Below are 16,572 nucleotides of genomic sequence, written 5' to 3' on the forward strand. Positions count from 1 at the left end.
TCATTTTGAGATACAATTTTGTAATATTTAGAATTTTTTTATTTTCTGTTTTTTTTTTTTTTTTTTTAAACATGTCTATGGATTTTATTTGAATTCATTTTTATTTCTGTTTTAGTACTTTAAGTTTTTATATTTTGTTTCAGTTAATGTTTATGTAATTTAAAGTAACAATGGTTTTATCTTCAGTTGAAGTTAAAGACAACCCGGACAGCTTGACCGTCTTTAATTAACTCTACTCCACAAACAAACTGCTTCAGTCCTGATTCACTCCACTAGATGGAGCTCAGTCTTATTAATATCACGTTTTCTTCAACCTGTCGTCTGAACTCTGACCGTCAGCTCTTTTCTTGTCTTGATGATGGATTCTGAGACTGATAAAAGTCGCTCCGTGCTGCGTATATAAAGAATCCGCCGTACGTCTGTATATATGTTTATTTCATATGTTTGCTAAAGGCACTTCAGATGCATCTGTAAGCGTTCACGCATTAAACACAAATGAAAGCTTCACAAATACTACAGACTGTGAATAAAACTGATTATTGGTGTACATGTTACAAGAAAATATTCATTCAAAATGTCACGTTTAACTCAATGTGTTACTTCTAGCTTCTTTGTAACTGTTTGTGAGATTTACTAGCAGTTTCTGAGCGAAGATGGTTTGAAACTCAGTGCTGCAGCTCATATGTTTGTTTTCTTTGCTCAGAAACACGGTATTCCTGTTCCTGTCACGCCGAAGGCGCCGTGGAGCATGGATGCGAATCTCATGCACATCAGGTGAAGAACATCACAAGAAACACTCTGTTTACCTGCATGTGTTTACTGCTGTTATTGTGTTACAAAAAACTGAATAGAAATCTCTTTTAACAGCTATGAATCTGGAATTCTGGAGAATCCGAAGGTAAGAGATCGTTATGATCAAAGCTCTTATATCCTAAACATATAATGCAGTGCAATCCAGTGACAACTGAGAGATGAACAAATAAACCTTCCTCAAAAGAACTGAAGATCAGATTTCAGACTTACATTTGAAGATGGAAAAAAAAAAGATGTTTGGATAATCAAGTAAAGCGAAGTTATTACAGTTCAGACCCATATGGCAAAAAAATACATTTTTAAATGTATTTTAAAATATACAAAAAAAAAAAAATTATATAATAGATTTATATAAATATTTTTTATACTGATATATTTTTTGGTTATTTTGTTTGAAAATACATTTTTTTTTTTTAAATATAAATTTTTTTTTTTAAAAACCATTTAAGAATTTATTTTGCCCTCCATATATTCAAGAAAATACATTCACATTTGAAGAAAAACTTTATTTATTTATTTATTTATTTATTTAATGAATGCATGTGAACATAACACATTTGAAAAATTTTATGCAAAAAAATTAAACATTATTATATTTACTATGGAGAAAATTACATTCTTTGTGAATTACCAAAAATATATGTTTGTTGACTTTTGGTCCAAATGGATTGAGTATATAACTCCTATTGAGCCGAATGTTTGTTTTTGTGGACACAATATTTATAAATAAACATGAAACAGGTTCTATCTGTTTTATGTTTATTTATAAATATTGTGTCCACGTCCCCTTTCTTTTGTAAATAGTTTTTGTATAAATGGAAGATAACTGAAAGAGATATATTGATCTGTTATTGTCACGAATAACGTTTTGATCAGTTTTTCTTCCTGATCAGGGAATATATGTTGGAAATGCTGTAAAAGTGACAAATGTCATAAAAAGATGTTGTGTATTGTATCTCTTTGCAATAAAAACTTAAATTAAAATTAAAAAATTAAGCATTATTATAAATCTAGTTTTGATCTCTAGTGGGCGATTCCATCCACATTTGCATTTGTCCTAAATGTAGGCTACTTTAAGATTAGAAATGTATTTTGTTTCCCCCCGAAATACATATTGAAGTATATTTTAGTATATGAAGGCTGAAACTAACTATATTTTAAAGTTCAAAAATATATATTTAGTTTTAACTTCACAACCTATATTTAATATATATTTTGGCCAGAAAAATTGTATTTATTTGCTGCGTCTGTACTAACTTCGGCAAGGCGACTCAAAATGCGTTACATAATCTTCAAAGCTGCTTCATCCGTTCAGATATCAATCTGACATTACTGTAGATTTGTGCATATATGTGACCCTGGAGCACAAAAGCAGTCATAAGCAGCACAGGTATATTTGTAGCAATAGCCAACAATACACTGTATGGGTCAAAATTATCCATTTTTCTTTTATGACAAAAATCATTAGGATATTAAGTAAAGATCATGTTCCATGAAGATATTTAGTAAATTTCCTACTGTAAATATATCAAAACTTCATTTTTGATTAGTAATATGCATTGCTAAGAACTTCATTTGAACAACTTTAAGGGTGATTTTCTCAATATTTAGATTTATTTTTTGCACCCTATTTTCAAATAGTTGTATCTCAGCCAAATATTGACCTATCATAAAAACCATACATCAGTGGAAAGCGCATTTATTCAGAAAATTCCAAAAATTGACCCTTATGACTGGTTTTGTTCTCTAAAGTAACAGCACACCTCTGCTCAAACACACACATGCTTTGAGGAATTATTAGCAGGTTCAGCGCAGGTCGTACAGGTGAGCTTTTCCGCTCGGGTCGCGACCTTCGGCCCCTAAAACACAAGCTGCCGGTGGTTTCTTTTGTTTGTGGTTTCTGGAAGAGTCGAGGGTCATTTCTGATTTCATGGGAGCGTGAGTGAATGTTGCTCTGAGCTTTAAACTTCTGGATATTCTCTGGATGTCTCAATTTTGAGATTTCCATCGTCATTGCTTTCATTTTTCATCATTTTCTTCTTTGTTTTCTGTTAATGAGCAGGGAGATGAGATTTATTCCGGGTCAGAAGATAATTGTGAGATGTAAACTCAAAATTCAGAGAAAAAAGGCCACAATTGCAAGATAATAGAATTGCGAGAGTCAGAATTCTGAGCTTATATTCGCAATTCTGACTTTTCCTCAGAACTGCATGAAATATAATTCAGAATTGACGGAAACAAGCTTCCACGAGGGCGTTGCATGCATGTGCTTTTGTATTCAATGCTTTTAACCCTGTGCAACCTGACAAATGAAACAATAGCATTTATTAACAAATTATATTTAGACATGGAGCTTTAAACTACAATTACTCATAATTATAATCAACACACTTTTGAATATCCTTTGGATAGCTTAATTTTCCACCATCGTTTTCTTTTTTTTATTCTGTGGTGAAAAAACAGAATTGTGAGAATTGCAAGAAAGAAAGTCAGAATTCAGAGTTTATATCTTGCAATTGTTTTATTTTTTTTTGTTAAAGAATTTCTTAGAATTGCAAGAATAAAAATGCAAATTGTGAGATATAAACTCAGAACTGCAAGAAGTAAGAGTTGCAATTACCTTTTTTATTCCATGGCAGAAACAAGCTTCCATAAAGCACTGCTTATGCATGCAATTATTTCATATTCAGTAGTTCAGGGTTGAATGCTTTTAACCCTGTATACAGTCTGACGAAAAACATAGTCTGACAAATATATAGTTTTGCTAAATGGAACTGTTTATTGACCAAAAAATATTTTTTAAAAGTATCATATTTGATCATCAGGCTTTTATGGCTCATACAGTCTGATACAGTGAGAATATGGAGGAAAAAACAGCTAAATCTTATTCAGAGACTCGAACTGAGCAAAAATATGAATTTGGTTTAGATGCTGATATTTATGATGAAATTCTGCTGCTTGTCAATGAGATCTTTATAATTCAGTACAGCAGATACTGATATAAAATGATGTAAATATCAGCGGTCGCTCTATATCTCCAGTAATATATCTCAGTAAGATGAGACTGAAATGATCCAAACATATAATGCAATGCTGATGGAGAGATGAAGGAATAAACGCTCCTCAGAAGATGTGAGATGAAGATCATTCCTCCGCTGAGGAACAGTGAGAGTAAAGATCCTGATGATCAGATTTGAGACTAAAAATGATTGATGGAGAATCAAGTAACGCTGAGCTGCTTCAGTCCAGAAGTGTTCATCTGCAGTTATTCTGACGTTTACTTGATCAAAAAAACCTCTAAACTATCAATCAGAGGCCTAAGGGTTAAGGATCTCAGGGTTATTAAGATGTTGATGCAGATCATCTTCTCTCATCAGAAGGAGAATGTCTCTGTCTCGGTTCAGGACACGGCGATTTACGCGTCACTTCCAATCCAGTGGCCAGATTTCACTGCTTTACTTTCATCTCTTCACTCATTCTTTCCACTCCCTGACACTTTTTTTTCCCCTCGTCGCCGTCTCTTTCAACTCCGGGCTTTGATTGAAAGCAAATGAGGCAGCTAACGTGTGGAAAGAGAGAGATTTACTTGCTGTAAGTTCATGCGGCGGCCGTCTTTCAGGATGCGCGCTCAGCCGCCTCGCAGGACAACAATATACGGCCAGCTGAATAAAGCGCGCACCGGCGACATGATGCTTCTCTTCACGGACCATTTGCCACCAATGCCGTCTCTGGGCCTGTCGTTCTCTCTGTGGATTATTCCTACCTTCGCCTGTCTCGCAGGGTTAAAGGGCGAGACCAGATCCACCAGCAGGGGGGCAGAATTGAAATTCATTGATCCCATCACATTATATCAAGCACTGAGCTTCACCTGATCTCTGCAGTCTGCCGTCGCTCTTAAGACGCTGTTCAGGTCTGGATCAGTCTTTAATGTGAGAGATGCTCAGTCGCTTGTGATGTTCAGTTCATGCAGTGTCATATTTTGACATTATCTGTTGATGACATTAAGTGCAATGCATGGAATTTTGCCATTTTGCACAGATTTTCCATTTGGCTTTCCCCCCTGTTTAAGAAAAATGGTTATTAACATAATTCATACTTTTTCTGCAACACGATGGGAAGAATCTCATTCCGTTTTCTCCATTTTTACATAAATTGTAATCTTGACTGCATTCAACAAGCTCAACAAATCAGCACTGTTATAGTTTATTTATTTATAATTTTTTTTTAAAAATCCTTTCTTCTTGGTTATACGAACATTACGGGAACGCTACATTGTAGCATTTTGCGAACAACATTGGAATGTTACTTTTGAATGTTCTCTGAACGTTCCGAAACAAGTGGTAACTTTTAAAAACATTGAGATGAACGTCCAACTAAAACATCTCAGAAAAAATGTTCTATGAACAATGAGACCATAAACTTAAACATTACTCGTCTTAAATATGAGAGATGATCATCACATGCATAGTAAAAAATCAGTGTTAAATCCAGCTGCTTGTGATGCAGTGAATTGTTCCATTCATTTTTATATAAAAAAGGCACAAATCTCATGATTTTGATCTGTTCAGTTCATGCAGTGTCATATTTTGACTTTCATCTGTTGATTTGATACTAAATTCATTGTAGAAATTCAAATGTGATGTTTTTGATCAAATATGATTTGATATTTCACTGCATCCCACATTTTGCACAGATTTGATTTTATTCCTCCATTTAAGAAAAGCTTTTTACATTTTTAATGCTTTTTACAAAAAAAAAAAAAAGGATTTCATTCCATTTTCCCATCATTTTTCATGATTTTAATCATTTTTAAAACATTCGGAATTAACGTTCATAACTTAATGGGAACTTTAGTAAAAAAACAAAACAATTTAGAGCATATTTTTGTTAGCTTGGTTGTATAAACAATGTTTCTATGCTAACTTTTTGAGAAGATTATTAAAGATTAGATAACTCCTGAATGAATGTTTTATTAATGTTACTGGAAGAACGTTTGTTCATAACTTTGAGAGAACGTTTGATAAGTTCTGAGAATGTTTGATGTTAGCTGGGCAACAAGCTCAAACAATCAGCAATCAGTTATAATTTAGTTTAGTCTAGCTTTTTTGTGTATGATATATAATGTTTACAATAAAATATCTCTCATACAGTGCAGGAAGAGGCAGAAAACTTGTAAGGGCTTAAAATATACCAAGCTTATTGCACACAAAAAAAATGATCAAACCAACATGTTTATTTAATTTATGGGATAATTTGGTTCCAAACTACAGTAGTCAACATTTGAAGTGGATCAAAACCTTTCATCAAAGTTGTCCTAAAACCTAAACCCAAAATGCTTTGTTGCCTTAGGACATCTTTGATCCACTTCAAATGTTGACTGCTATAGTTTCAACCAGGTTGTATTTTAATATCTAAGATGTTCAGCTTTCATCTAAGAACAATGACATCACTAAACTACTTTCATCACTAAAAACCTTGTATAGCAAGCCATGCATTGAAATAGCATCACACTTCAGATGCATGGATTTATACGTCTGATAAAACATCGAGATTCGGCACACAAACAGTGTTTAGACTCGTTCGATCTCTTGTGTTAAAATTCTACCCATTAATTTTACCCTTCCAGACGCTTCTTCAAATGGCTTTTAAGGCCATTTCACCAGTTTTATCTCAGGACAGATACTAGTGAAGCAGAAAATAAAGAAAGTAGCGCCGCGCAGTCAGAGACGGCGTTTAGTTAAAGCGACAGTAAAGACGGACGTGCATTTGGCAGAGATTAGTTATCGTATGATGATGTTTGTCTGGTAAAGGTTTCCATTTAAATGCACCCGGTGGTTATTTTGCATAGTTCCCCTGCAATTTGCCTCAGCTCAGGACACACGGACTGTCATCCCGCTGTAATCTGTGGTAATTGGCAGGGGTAACGCCGTCTGACGAACACACACACACACACACACACACAGCAGGTGGAGAGAAACCCCTAGCTTCACCGAGTGGAAGTACATCTGTCTGACATGAAGACTTGATGGGTGGCCTTTTATTTTCGTCTTTTGCCCACATGACAATAAATAAATGTTTTTTGCATGAAACAGAGTACTTTGTCCTGCAAAACGTGTCAGTCAAAGCAGAATCCATCAAAATGCATCCAATCGGCTGCAGCACTTTAGCAGTGATTCTCTACTGGGAACGTTGTCAGAACGTTCTGTCAAAGTTATGAACAAACATTCTACTAGTGACATTAATAGAATGTTTGTTCAAAGTTATGTGGTCTCTAATGTTCCGAAAACATTAGCAAAAAATGTTATTCATACATTGTTCATGGAACTTTTTCTGAAACATTTTCGTTAGATGTTGTTTAACGTTTTTTAAATGTTGCTACTTGCATCGGAGTGTTCAGAGAACAAGTTACATTCCCATAATGATACAACGGAATGTTCCATCAATGTTCACATAACGAAAAACGTTTTTAAAACATTGAAAAACTGGATGTTTTGAATGTTCAGAAAAACATCCAGTTTTTCAATGTTTTAAAAATGTTTTTTTTAACCAGATTTTGCAGAATCTGGTTAAAAAAAAATAAAAAAATTAAAGGACTGCAGGATTCAACAACGCTTTAGCAGTGATTCTAAACTGGAAACGTTGTCAGAACGTAATGGAAGCCCGTTTCTGCCACTGATTGAAAAATAAAAAAGTCAGAATTGCGTGATGTAAACTTGCAATTGCGAGTTATAAAGTCAGTTTTGCCAGATATAAACTCACAATTCTGACATTTTTCTCGCAATTGTGTTTATATCTCGCAATTCTGACTTTGTAACTCGCACTTGCGACACTTTCTCGCAAAGAACCATAAGAAACCATGAGATGTGATTCTTAGAGAACATAGAAGTTCCTTATAATTCTGACTTTTTCCTCCCAATACTGAGAAAAAAACTCTGAAAATTGAGATAAAAACTCAGAACTGTGAGAAATAAAGTTAGAATTGCGTGATATAAACTCAGAATTGTGTGATATAAACTCATAATTGTGTGATATAAACTCAGAATTGTGTGATATAAACTCAGAATTGTGATATAAACTCAGAATTGTGATATAAACTCAGAATTGCGAGATATAAACTCAGAATTGTGATAAACTCAGAATTGCGAGATATAAACTCAGAATTGTGATATAAACTCAGAATTGCGAGATATAAACTCAGAATTGCGTGATATTATCTCAGAATTGTGATATTATCTCAGAATTGTGATATAAACTCAGAATTGCGTGATATAAACTCAGAATTGCGAGATATAAACTCAGAATTGCGAGATATAAACTCAGAATTGCGAGATATAAACTCAGAATTGCGAGATATAAACTCAGAATTGTGATATAAACTCAGAATTGCGATATAAACTCAGAATTGCGATATAAACTCAGAATTGCGAGATATAAACTCAGAATTGCGAGATATAAACTCAGAATTGCGAGATATAAACTCAGAATTGCGAGATATAAACTCAGAATTGTGATATAAACTCAGAATTGCGAGATATAAAGTCAGAATTGCGTGATATAAACTCAGAATTGTAATATAAACTCAGAATTGTGATATAAACTCAGAATTGTGATATAAACTCAGAATTGTGATATAAAGTCAGAATTGCGAGATATAAACTCAGAATTGCGAGATATAAACTCAGAATTGTGATATAAACTCAGAATTGCGAGATATAAACTCAGAATTGCGAGATATAAACTCAGAATTGCGAGATATAAAGTCAGAATTGCGAGATATAAAGTCAGAATTGCGAGATATAAAGTCAGAATTGCGAGATATAAACTCAGAATTGTGATATAAACTCAGAATTGCGAAATATAAACTCAGAATTGCGAGATATAAACTCAGAATTGCGATATAAACTCAGAATTGCGATATAAAACTCAGAATTGCGAGATATAAACTCAGAATTGTGATATAAACTCAGAATTGCGAGATATAAACTCAGAATTGCGAGATATAAACTCAGAATTGTGAGATATAAAGTCAGAATTGTGAGATATAAAGTCAGAATGGCGTGATATAAAGTCAGAATTGCGTGATATACTCCAAATTGAGAGAGAAACTCAGAATTGAGAGATGAACTCAGAATTGCGAGATATAAACTCAAAATTGCGAGATATAAACTCAGAATTGCGAGAAATAAAGTTATAATTGCGAGATATAAACTCAGAATTGCGAGATATAAACTCAAAATTTAGATATAAACCGAAAATTTAGATTTAAACTCAAAATTGCGAGATATAAATTCAGGATTGCGATATATAAAGTCAAAATTGCAAGATATAATGTTTTCCACTGGGACCATATGCATCTTCTATATATTTAGTATTTTACATTGTATGTATAATATTTCAATAATTTAACAACACATTTGCATGTTTTACGGTTCTCTGGTGCCATTTAATGTCACATGAAATGCAGCTAAACAAATGACATACTTGAAAGTGTTTAATTTGGATTGTTTGTATTGTACAATAATTTATTTATTTTAATTTGACATTTAAGTATGTATTAGCCTTTAATCAGCGCACTAACAGGTGTGTGGGAATCTCTGTCATGAGTGAGTGTTGAATTAAAGCTGTGTTTTCTGCTGTTTGTCAGAATCACGCACCTCATGATCTCTACCAGATGACCAAGAACCCAGAAGATTCACCCAATGAGCCGGACGTGCTGGAGATCCACTTCGCTAAAGGTTAGTGAATGTGTCTCCGAGTCGTTATATACAACGCTTTCTACAAATCTGCTGCAAATTGCTGTTTTGTCACTGTTTACAGGCACAAATCTCATAGTGAGTGAGTTGGTACACTACTCTCTTACATTAAATTAACATTAATTGCAAAAAAAAAATAATTTAATGACCAAAAAATTTAATATTACTAGCTAGCTCTTACTGAGAGAGCAATTCATATGGTTTAAATCTAAAGTAGCCTAAATAAATGCATGTCAAGTCAAATATATATATTACAATACACATCGTTTCAAAGCAGCTTTACACAGAAGTCATGAAGTTAATGCTTATAATATCTTAATATCTTCATGCCTTATTGTCGCATATAGCACATTAGAGTTTGATGATAATATAGTTACATATTGTGACAAAATAAAAAAAAATTTATTTGCTCTATATTGCTTTTGAGTGTGCTATATGTATGTGGTTAATGTCTAACATAATAGAGCTTTCATTTCAACAATATAAACAATGAAGCAGTAGATATTGCTATGTAGTATGTATCTTTTGCAACATTATTATTATTATTAAGTCTTTACTTTCGCTTTTTAAGAAAAATCAATTTAACATATCTTTGCTGAATAGAAGTATATTCATTTCTTTAAAAAAAACGTATTGACCCCAAACTTTTGAGATTTTTATTTTGAATAAATGTGGTTCTTTTTATCTTTTAACTTATCAAAGAATTCTGAAAAAAAATCACATATCATAAAATATGTGCAGCACAACTGTTTTCAACATTGATAATAATCAGAAATGTTTGTTGAGCAGCATATCAGCATATTAGAATGATTTCTGAAGATCATGTGACACTGAAGACTGCAGTACACAGATTTCAATTACAGTTTAACATAAATTCACATAGAAAGCATCTGATCTTTCTGTCTGTAGTTTTGTCTTCAGCGAGTGAAATGCTGCTCCGTCGGGTTGAGATCAGGAGATTGACTCGGACGTTGCAGAATATTCCACTTTGTTTACCTTCACAAATTCCTGGGTCGCTTTTGCTGTATGTTTTGGGTCATTTGTACTCTGAAGCGCCGCCCGATCAGCTTTATACACACATCTCTATACACTTCTGTCTTCTGTCTCATCATCACCAAACACCAGTAACACAGAGCCACTGAAGCCATGCAGCTCATGATCACGAGCTGCTCCAAGCCTTCTCCAGACTCTTCTCTTCCCGTCATTCTGGTGCAGGTTGATCTTAACTTCAGCCGTCCAAAGAATGCTTTTCCAGAAGTGCTCTGGCTTTTTCAGATGTTTTGGCCTCCTCCTGGAGAGTGTTCTTCTCTTGGCTGGATGTTGTGAAGGGTTTTGTCATGGAGAGGATTCTCCGATCATCATCACCGTGGACGTCCAGGATTTTTTATGTTGCCGAGTTCGTCAGTGCGCTCTTGTTTTCTCAGAATGTACCAAACTGTTGATTTGGCTCCTAATGTTCCTGCTCTCTCTCTCTCCGATGGATCTGTTTTGTTTCTGAAGCTTAACACTCGTCTGTTTCTCTTGTGTGGAGAGATCCTGCGTGATGTGGTTCACAGCAACAGCTTCCAAATACAAATGACACTTAGAATCATCTCCAGACCTTTTACCTGCTGAACTGATGTAGAAATAACGAGGGAATAGCCCACATCTGTCCAATTACTTACGGTCCCTTGAAAAAGGGGGGAAGTACATATTAAAGAGCTGTAATTCTTTAACCTTTCCTCCAATTGTGATGAGAATATCCTCAAATTAAAGCTCAGAGTCTGCACTTTAAGCCCATATTCATTATATAACTGTAACTTGAATATGTTTTGGTCAGCAGCTAAAATAATACAAATCGGGCGTGTATCCAAATATATATGGTTCTGATTGTATGTATGTGTATATATATATATATATATATATATATATATATATATACTCATACACTACAGTCAAACCTAAATGTACTCACACACCTTCAGCATTTCTCACATTATCACACGTTATTAGCTGTAGTTTAACAAATGGTGATGAAATATGACAAGAACTCAGAGTTGAACTGTTTCGGGACAAATTCATCTTGATAATGTCAGATTACTTTGATAGAAAGGTATGTAACAAAACATGGTCCTGTGAAAGTGTTAAATGTAATTTTTGGTCCCAGATTTGTATCAGTTTTACTGGTAGTCCACTGTATGAAATGTTTTTGGGTGTAATATGTCACAGTTTACTTTTTTGCTATCCTCACTTACATAAATGAACTATAGTGACCCACTAGTAAAAAAAAATATCAAAAATTATATCTGCTGTCTGAATAACTTTTGGTTTGATCGTGTGTGTGTGTATATATATATATTTGCAGTTTACATGCATCTGTTCTTTACATATAGAGCTGTGCAATAATGCAGTTTTCTGCAATGATATAAACAATCATTCAGTTGTGATTTGCTTATATAGCTATATATAATGAAGCAGCAGTGAAATGTTTGGTCAGTCTCTGCTGGTTTCTCAAAGAAACTGTTTTCAGACAGTTAAACAAAGTGCGTGAGGGAGTCGAACTCCGGTTCCCATATTTGCAGAATTAGAATTTCAATGGTTGTGTGGGACCCCGAGTGAACTAGTAATGTGATTTTATCAGACAGCGATGTCATTGTGCTCTATGATCCGTTTTGATCGGCCATCAGTATTCATAGATATTTGAGCACGTCCATTTAATGTCCATGAGAAAAGCTGTTTTAGTGATTCTCACAATAGAAGCCCCCCGTCGCCGCCCCGCTCCTGTAAAGACCTGGTTTATCTGTCTATTCTGCTCCGTCTTTTCTTCTCCTCACTTTCTCAGCACTCTCTCTCATTGAGAAAAAAGAATTTTAACGACCAAACCTTTTCCCTCTTGTCATTTTAACCCCCGTTTCTTTGCCACGTCTTCTGCTGCTCCTCAAAAGGGGAACGGCGCGAAAGACGGGGAAAGAGTGGAAAAATGTAAAGCGGTAATTTTTCCTACAACTGTGTCTTCTGTCCTATTGTTGCTTTTCTAAGGCCGAGAGAAAGAGTGCGGTGAATGCGGTGCACGCGGAGCGAGAGAGGGAGAAGTGGCCGAGAGACTCCGTCTTCATGCACTGTTTCATTTATTTGAACTTTTAATCTAATTATTAACTATCTGAAGGGCTCGAGGGCTTTGTCTGCTCTTTTGGGTGCGCTGTGGTCCGAGGACTCTGGATATGAAAACTTCTCGCCTGAGAATATTTGTCAAGGGAATAGTTTGGCCAAAAGTGGCTTTGTTTACTCTTTTTCATGCGACAACGGTTCAAAGTGACTTATAAGCTTCAAAAAGTATTAGAAATGTCATATAAGAGACTGTGTGAGTCATGAAAGTTGACATTTGAGGTCATAAATGTCCAGCCTGCGCCATATCTTGCAGTCAAACATGACACCACACCAGGGTTATTATAGTTAACTCAAACAAAAATTAATAAACACAAATATACAAAAACATTTTTGTTAATTGAAATAAAATTTATTTTAAAAAAATTAAAATTTCTCATTTTCATTTATTTTAACTGATGCACTAAAATAACTAAACCTTAAACTGAAATAAAAATTATTAAAAGATTTTACTTTTTAAAAAAAACTAAGTCATAAAAAATAAAAATGAAAAAACACACAACAAAGTTACTAAAATTTTAACGAAAATTAAAATAAAAACACAAAATGTAAAAATCAACACTAATTCAAACTATTATTGAAATAAATCTTAACGATACACTGGACAACACGTGTAACCACACCATATTTGATATGAGAGAAATTATTATTGAATAACACCTTAAAAATTGCCACATAAACGGTCATATGACTCAAGAAGACTTGAAATATAGAGACTGGGCTAATAATCAGGGTATCTTCCGTCCATCCATCCATCCATAATTTAATATTAAAAACAGAAAAATAAGAAAAAGGTTAATTTTTAAAAAAAAAAAGGAAAAACAAGAATTCTGCTTGATTTTTACTTTTTACATTCAGGTCTAGAAAATGAATAAATGGCTTGAATATTCAACCTAAATATTAACATTAAATAAATTTTAAAAAAAACGAGTGGACAGAAGATACCCTGATTTGCTAATATTAGGATACTTTTATGCTGTTTTTTTGTTCAGCTGTTGTTCAGATCTCAAAATTCTAAATTTGAATGTCAAATTTCATGTTAAAAACCGCATGAAGATTTTTTTTTTTTCTATTGTCCCCTATGGAAAAATGACCAACCTCAGAGTTTGTAATGACAGTAAATAATGATGAAGTGGTTTTTGGTGTTTACAGCTGTGAACGGATGAGCAGAGCCCCTCTCCTTCATGAGCGTGTTAAATGCTAATCAGACCCGTGTAGGGATCTTTTCTTTCTCCTTCAAAAGTCTTCTCCGCCCTCTTCTCCTTCAGGTCCTCCTCCTCCCCCCGATCCATTGGTATCCTCCACCTCTGGCCTCTGAGCCGCTCATTTCACGCTATGAATAAGTCGACTATTCAGCGTGATTTATTTCTGGGAGTTGAGTGTGTTTGTGCTGACGTTACGGCTGGAATACAAGCAGACTGATCTGATCTACAGCAGCCACACTTAAACATCAGATACAAGCCACTTATTTATTTAAGGAAAGATAAATAGTAAATACATTTTCAATTTATTCAAACTGATAAAACAACAGATGTAGTGATGAAAATGAAGATTAAAACATTCTATCTATCTATCTATCTATCTATCTATCTATCTATCTATCTATCTATCTATCTATCTATCTATCTATCTGTCATCTATCTATCTATCTATCTATCTATCTATCTATCTCATCTATCTATCATCTATCTATCCATCTATCTATCCATCCATCTTTCAATCTATCTATCTATCTATCTATCTATCTATCTATCTATCTATCTATCTATCTATCTATCTATCTATCTATCCGCTCTATCCATCCATCTTTCCATCTATCTATCTATCTATCTATCTATCATTCATCTATCTATCTATCTATCTATCTATCCATCCATCTTTCCATCTTTCCATCTATCTATCTATCTATTCATCTATCTATCTATCTATCTATCATTCATCTATCTATCTATCATTCATCTATCTATCTATTCATCTATCTATCTATCTATCTATCTATCATCTATCTATCTATCTATCTATCTATCTCTCCGTCCATCCGTCCATCCATCCATCTGTCTCTCCATCTATCTATCCATCCATCCATCCATCTTTCCGCTCGCCTGTCTGTCCGTCCATCCATCCATCTTTCCATCCGCCCATCCATCCATCCATCCGTCCATCCATCCATCCGTCTATCCATCCATCCATCTAACTTTCCGTCCTTCCATCCAACTTTCCATCCATCCGTCCATCCATCCATCCATTCATCCATCCATCCATCTATCCATCCATCCATCTAACTTTCCGTCCTTCCATCCATCCATCCATTCATCTGTCCATCCATCTGTCCATCTGTGTGTTTTATCGTTGTCGTTCTGTCGTTCTCTCTCTCTGAAGCTCTCTTCCGTGTTATCTCCCCGTGCCGCTCTTCTCCGTCTGATGTGGATGATGTTCCTCACACTGATGTATGTTGGTTCTCTCAGGTGTTCCAGTCAAAGTCACGCATGTGAAGGAAGGAAAGTGTAAAGAGACGCCGCTGGAGATCTTCTGCTATCTGAATGAGATCGGGTGAGCAATCTCAGTGTTTACTGTCATGTCTTCAGGAGTGATCTGATCAGAGCTTGTGTTTCACTGTGGCTCCTTAAGAAACATCAGATCGTATCCGTCCATAATCAGCCACATAAACATACAAATGTCATTTGGTACAGTAAGGGTATGTGTCACTGGAGAATATGTGCATTTGTATGTATTCATTGATCAATAACCCACTCTCTGGTTTCACAGTGGAAAGCATGGTGTGGGGAGAATCGATATTGTGGAGAACCGCTTCATTGGAATGAAGTCCAGAGGTAGGAATCTCAATTAGTTTATGCATTCATCAGATTCTTTATCCAAAGCGACTTACACTGCATTCAAGATCAGTTCATGCATTCACTGGGAATCAAACCCGTGACCTCGGCGTTGCTAGTGAAGTGAATGCTTGTTGCAAAACTGTGTCAAATTAAAGAAATTGACAAGTTATGATAATGATAGGAACATTAATTTATTATCATTATTATTATTATTATTAAGAAAAATAAATAAATATAATTATAATATAAATAAAAATACACTTTTAATATATCATTTGTTTTATTTATTTTTTATTTATTTCTGTTAATAATAATAATAATAAATTAATTTCCTATATTATTGTTGTTGTTATTGTTGTTATTAACAAAAATAAAAGGTATATATAAAATTATACACACTCATTTTAATATATAATGTTCAATGAATAGAATTGTATTGTTTTTACATTTTTTGTAAGTAAGCAATAATAATAATACATTCTTATATTATTATAACATACACTATAAAAAGATGATTTTTCAAAGTTGTTTAAAAAGTACGTTTGTATGTTTTACAAGAAAATACCATAGAATTCTTCTGCTTTAATTTAATGTGCTGCTTTGTAATTGTTTGTGAAGTTTACTAGCAATTTCTGAGTGAAAATAGCTGCTTTGCTGCAGTGTTGCAGAAATGAAACGCTTCACTTTCAATTTCTGATTCTTGAACTGTATGTAAAGTCCCTCACGTTTGATGTTTGTCCAACTGTTGGCAAAAGCTTTTCCTCCCTTCCGTCAAATGTTTTGTGAAGAGCAGTTTCAGATGAATAAGCCGCTGTATTGGGGTCCGTCGGCCTCACGCCGCTCTGATTGGCAAATTGTCTTCCTCCACTGTCTCCGGAGTGGCAGGTAGGAATTGGAAAAATACGCGAGGTCTTGTTTTCCCCAATGGTTCACAGAAGATCAGACCTATTCTTCTGAAAGTCAGCGTTTAGGATGTTCAATAAAGACCCTGACAGCCTGTGTTTATGTGACACGGTCCAGCAGAATGA

The 16,572-nt window shown here is 34.4% G+C and overlaps 1 protein-coding gene across 1 annotated transcript in view; it reads left to right on the plus strand.

Annotated features, from left to right (window-relative positions):
• The window catches only part of ass1 (argininosuccinate synthase 1), a 38,781-nt gene that overhangs the window by 13,799 nt on the left and 8,410 nt on the right, over nt 1-16,572 (plus strand). The window contains exons 7-11 of the mRNA XM_058777678.1: nt 704-774; nt 868-898; nt 9,458-9,548; nt 15,176-15,260; nt 15,477-15,541. Of these exons, the coding sequence (XP_058633661.1) occupies nt 704-774; nt 868-898; nt 9,458-9,548; nt 15,176-15,260; nt 15,477-15,541 (343 nt within the window). The remainder of the gene's footprint in view (nt 1-703; nt 775-867; nt 899-9,457; nt 9,549-15,175; nt 15,261-15,476; nt 15,542-16,572) is intronic.

The sequence above is a fragment of the Onychostoma macrolepis genome, chromosome 05 (genome assembly GCF_012432095.1).
Source record: "Onychostoma macrolepis isolate SWU-2019 chromosome 05, ASM1243209v1, whole genome shotgun sequence".
NCBI classification, from domain to species: Eukaryota; Metazoa; Chordata; class Actinopteri; order Cypriniformes; family Cyprinidae; genus Onychostoma; species Onychostoma macrolepis.